The sequence below is a fragment of the Micromys minutus genome (genome assembly GCF_963924665.1).
Source record: "Micromys minutus genome assembly, chromosome: 15".
Classification (NCBI taxonomy): Eukaryota; Metazoa; Chordata; class Mammalia; order Rodentia; family Muridae; genus Micromys; species Micromys minutus.
In genome coordinates, this window is record NC_137984.1 from 22,401,352 (window position 1) to 22,406,631 (window position 5,280).

Consider the following 5,280-nt stretch of genomic DNA (forward strand, 5'->3'; position numbering starts at 1 on the left):
AGATTTTCAACAAAAGTATTAATAACAGTGATCATAATGACCTACTTCAAGAATGACTAATTACGACTTCAAGTGGTAACTTGAGTGTGGATATTAACCTGAAAAACAGATCAATGTGTGATGAATGCATTTCCATTTGCCAGCACAAAATAAATTTATGCAGATGATAATTTCCAAGTTTGTTGAATGCATTGATCTCAAGATATAAATTATAATTAAATTCTTACTGGATGTCCAATTTGTCAGTTTTGTGATTTATAAGAAAAAGTTTTGTTTCATACTAAGAAAGTCCATAGAAGTTCTGGTAATTTTGTGATTTGAGATTTAAATGTGTTGCAGTTTGAATTTCATCTAATTTTACTACCAAAGGTCCATGCTTAGGCATCATAGAAAACGTGTAAAAATATGAGCTCTAATTTGGCATCTTGAAGGAAGAGAAAGGAGCTGAGGAATCGGGATTCTGCAGAAGAAGAAGAGAAGACTGCTTGCAGTGGAGACTTTAAGAGGAATGGGTGTGAGAGTGAATGTTGCAGCTGAGTGGGCAATGGCAGAAATGGCACAACATTGAACACAGGGCGCATGGAAGAACACTCACTGAAGTAATTACTTTATTGCCATGTTCTATTACTTGGCCAAGAGTTGTTTGGATATGGATTTTGTGCTCATATACATAGTTCCTTACATCTACCCAAACTATATGGTTCATTAAATTTAACTAAATAAATATGAGCAAGTGACATTCTATGGCCATTTTCTTTCCTGGTTTTGTTGAAAGGGTGATTCCAATTAGCAGAAATGTCCTTATACACCAAATTTAAATAGTATCAGTTAAACTATTCATAGTATATCTTTCCCTGTTCAAATTCATGCTAGCATTGCCTAACAGAGATGGTCTTTTTTAATCCCACAGGAGACAAAAGTAGGTAGGAGTGTAAGCTGCACCCTATCTGAACTGTTATCCCGGTTGGACATTTGAGAACCATGGTGTGGCCCAAAAAACATTCACCACAATACTGTTGATTTTGTCTACCTGCTATAAAGGAAGAAAGGGGGCCTTTTAAAAAAATCTGAGCTCTGCTGCCAAGTGTTAGGTCTAACATTTGTACAAGATAACCTACAAATAAAATAGAATTCATTGGGGGAATTTAGGACCCAGAGATGAGGATAATTTTATAGAATGGGTTTCTTATGGTTCATGGGAAACATTTTCATTTGATGTACAGATAAGATCAAATAAATATGAGTGAATACTTGGCAATTGCTAAAGCAATTTATCTCTCAAAATATATTCAAAATGTTAATTCTATCAGGGTACAAGCTGCTAAACTGAAGAGAGTAGATCATTAAATTTCAATAGGGAATATATTTTATATTTAACATAAACAGTCAAGTCATTTTGGCTGCCTGCATCCGGCACCACATTTAGAAAGCCTTCTGTGTAACCATGGGAACGGTTTTGCTTAAGTCCTGTTGCTTGTGTAAATCCAATTCATTCTGAATTAGCAGAGAAGTGGGTGGGGAGGGCTGTGTGATTTATCTTTGTCCATTGCTTTCCAAGTTGCTTCTTAAAAATATGAAGAGACGTTAAAAATGGTTCCCTTTCTTTGTGTTTGTCCCCCATTCTTTGTTTTTCCCCAAGACATGGATAAGATTAGGGAGCAGAATACTCTTCTAATGGCAGCAGCATCATGGTGAATTTAAAAAAAAAAAAAAAAAAAAAAAAACTGATTTTGTAGCCCAAAAACTTCTCCTATGCTTATCATTTTCTTTGAGTTTAGTCATAATCTGCTTACTTAATAAGTTTGATTGAAGAAAATGCTCTTTCTGTATGTACTTTTATAAAACATAAAATTAAAAAAAAAAGTTACTCCTATCATCATGTTCTTCTTTCTTGTATTGCAGCATTTTATGAGCTATGAGCTGGACATGTGTCAAGAGCTAGGCTCACTTCCCCAAAGTGGGTAATAGGTGGGCAACTGAGGAAACATGGTAGTTTTGCCCCATAGGGCACTAAAGAATAGGTGTTGGGTAGGCTACATTGAGAGTGCTCATGGAGAGAGAGAGAGAGAAAGAGAGAGAGAGAGAGAGAGAGAGAGAGAGAGAGAGAGAGAGAGAGAGAGGGAGAGAGTTCATTCTGTCTAAGAATAGTGAGCTCTATTCTGTGTGTCTCCTGTTGGAAATAAACTTTCAGGTATTATTAACCCATTATTTTTCTCATCTTTAAGATTTAGAAAAGATTTTATTTGCTTCATAGTACTTTTGCTAGTTTCTGCCCACTCAGTAATTCTAAATAGTCATTGGCATGTAGTATTGTGATGTGAATATACATGTTCATGCAGTTGTGCTTGTGTGTGGGGTATATGCATGAAACTACGAAGTCAGTCTTGGGTGTCCTTCTTTAGGCAGTGGGCTGGCTATTTTAGCATCAACTTGACACAAGTTAGAGTAATTTGGCAAACACTAAAGTCAACTGAGAAAAGGATTCCACCAGATTGGTTGGTAGAAAATTTATTTTCTTGACTGATGATTGATGTGTGAGGACCCATTCCCTTGAGGATTATACAGCAGATGATCCTGAATGTTGCAAAAAAAGCAGGTTGAGCAAGCCATGAGGAGCAAGCCATGCTATCAGTTCCTGTCTCCAGTTTCATATTTTGACTTCTCACTCTGACTTGTCTGGATGGTGGACTATAGACTGTAAGATAAAATAAATCTTATTTTCCTCAAGTTTATACTGATCACAGTGTTTTATCACAGCGATAAAAGGTCCTTATAAAATAGGCATTTTCCATGTCATGCATTTTTTTATTTTTTGTTTGTTTGTTTGTAATAGGCCTAGAATTTACCAAGTAGGCCAGTTACTCCATTGGAATCCATCTGTCTCCATATTCCCAGTACTTAGATGACAAACATGCTTGGCACCAAACACAGTGGTTGTTGTTTGTTTACTTGTTTGTTTGTTTTTGTGAATCCAGGTAGAGAGCATAACAGATAGATGGTAAAATACAGTCTCTATGAAACTCAAATTATTTGAATGTGGGTTTCACAGGAATTTTGGGTTAATTTCCTGGCATGAGAGAATGGAAAAACCCTAAGAATAGGTTTATACAGTATTTTAGTTTATTTCACTTGCTTTGAATTGTTTCAATTTTCAAATCTGTGTGATTTAAAGTTTTGTGTTTATATTATACCTCTGTGAGAGAGGTCAAGACAAAGGTTTTTCTGGTTATTGGCTGAAGGATATGCTCATCTGGGAGAAATATTTTGTCCTTGTGCTTTTAGAAAAGGTCATTAGGTTCTGGATATTATCCAGAGCTCTATGGATCAGATTTGATAAAAGAGAGACCTCATGAAGACTTGATTTCAGGGAATCAAACAAAATAGACATTTTGATAATATTAAGCTTTGTTTTGAGGTTTATCTATTACAGAATGTACAGCTTTGGTGAGCATCATCATCAGACATGCTGAACTAGCCTGTTTACCCAAATTTTCTCTACCTCCCCTCAAAGATATATCCACACCCATATATATAATCTGAAAGTAGCTATGAATACTCATCACCTCAGTTTCCTAGATTTGGGGGCTGGAGGTGGTTATTCTAAGGTTGTCTTTCTAGGGAATTTAGAAATGGTCTTTTTTTTTGGATTTTTTAAAATTTATTATTTTTGAAATCAGCAATTCAAAGGGACAGTCACTGAACTTCTGTTGAAGATCTACAGAGCTGGCCCAATTTTGAGATTAAATAGTATTGCACTTTTAAGAGGAACTAATTTCTAGGCTTTTCATCAAAAAAGGAAAGTATTGCTTCGTTTATGCTTTCCTTAGACTAAAAGCTCATTGCAGAAAACTACTTTAAAAATCAACACTGCAGGGTACAACATAGTAAATAAAGTACCTGCTTATTTTGTAATCTTAGAGGACATTTTATTGTAAGAAACTCTTTAGCTCATAATTAGTAGAAAGTGTATCTGACAGTGCGTATTTCAGTGGTCCAGGATCCAAAGGTTCCCAGATACAATCTTGTTCTCCAACACTGCTCCTGGGGGGATGTCAATTCTGTCGCCATGATTTGCAATAATAATAACTGTTCCCTTTAATGAAACATTTTTTCCAAATGTCACATCTCCTGAAACAGTGAGGTGGTCCAGTTCTAGCATATCAGGTATACTTTCAAACCTTCTTAGGTAATCTTGAACCTTGGTAAAAGAACTGCCTAATTTAACGAAGGGTACTGTAGGAAATTCATGCTTTTCACTCATGGTCAAAGATCCGGCATTAAGGCTGTAGAGGTTTGACATTACAAGTAGGAGATCTGATGTGGTTTTCACAGGCAGAAAACGACTCCTTGGAACATTAATACCTAAAGAATTTTTGAAACTTTTTATTGCAGCTCCAACTGCAGTTTCTAACTGAATAACACTCAGCCCTCCATCCAATGTCTTTGGATTCACAATGATTTCCATGTCAATGGCATTCTGTTCCTGCGGTCTTTTAACTGCTGCAAGGGAAGTCCATAGGTTGTATGTGTTAAATATTTTAAATTTTGACACAGACTTGAACTCATTAACATGTGCTTTAGGCACTGGAGCAATTTCCACCAGTCTCAATTTGCCTTCATACTGAGTGAGCGTCCCACCCTTTACATCCGCTTGTGTTTTATTTGTGACTTCCGTGACAAATTCACAGCCTTTCCCAGTGGGTGGGTTCATTAGATGATTAAGAATATAAAGATCCACCGTGGCACCCAGGTTATCTATGTTAGACACAAAAATATACTCTTTGCCTTCTTCTATAAAGGTGTCAAGCAAGCCAGAATTGTAGAAACTAGCAAAGATGACTCCATGTCCTGGAGGATACCAAGCTTCAGTATTTTCCCCTGAATAAGACACATCCTTTGCTATAGGAAGTAGAGATTCCTTATTAATCCTCGGGTACCTGCTTTGATTGCAGGTATAGATTTTCACACGACAATGATTGTACTTCTGGAGTATATTTTTTGTATCTTCATTCGTGTTAAAAGAATTCATTAAAACAAGAGAACATTTGTATTATAGGTTTTGTTCAAATGTTCAATTTGATGAACAGTTAGATCCAAAAAGGTATTCTCATTTCTTACACCAATCAGACTTTTAGGGCCTTTGCAGCCCATGCTGGTTCCCAAATCACCATTGAGTTTCACTACCACCAGTTTGTTCAACACAGAAGATATGTTATCAGGCAAGCCTCTGGACTTTATCTTTTCATAGGGCTGAATCGAATCTTCTGGAGGTCTCTGGAT

At 36.3% G+C, this 5,280-nt stretch overlaps 1 protein-coding gene across 1 annotated transcript; it reads right to left on the reverse strand.

Moving 5' to 3' along the window:
- Window positions 1-3,985: 3,985 nt before the first annotated feature.
- Window positions 3,986-5,029, reverse strand: LOC308430313 (UTP--glucose-1-phosphate uridylyltransferase-like; the record flags this gene model as incomplete). Its single annotated transcript, XM_080929451.1, has 1 exon — window positions 3,986-5,029. The coding sequence occupies one exon, from the start codon at window positions 5,027-5,029 to the stop codon at window positions 3,986-3,988; it is 1,044 nt and encodes a 347-aa protein (XP_080785577.1).
- Window positions 5,030-5,280: the final 251 nt, after the last annotated feature.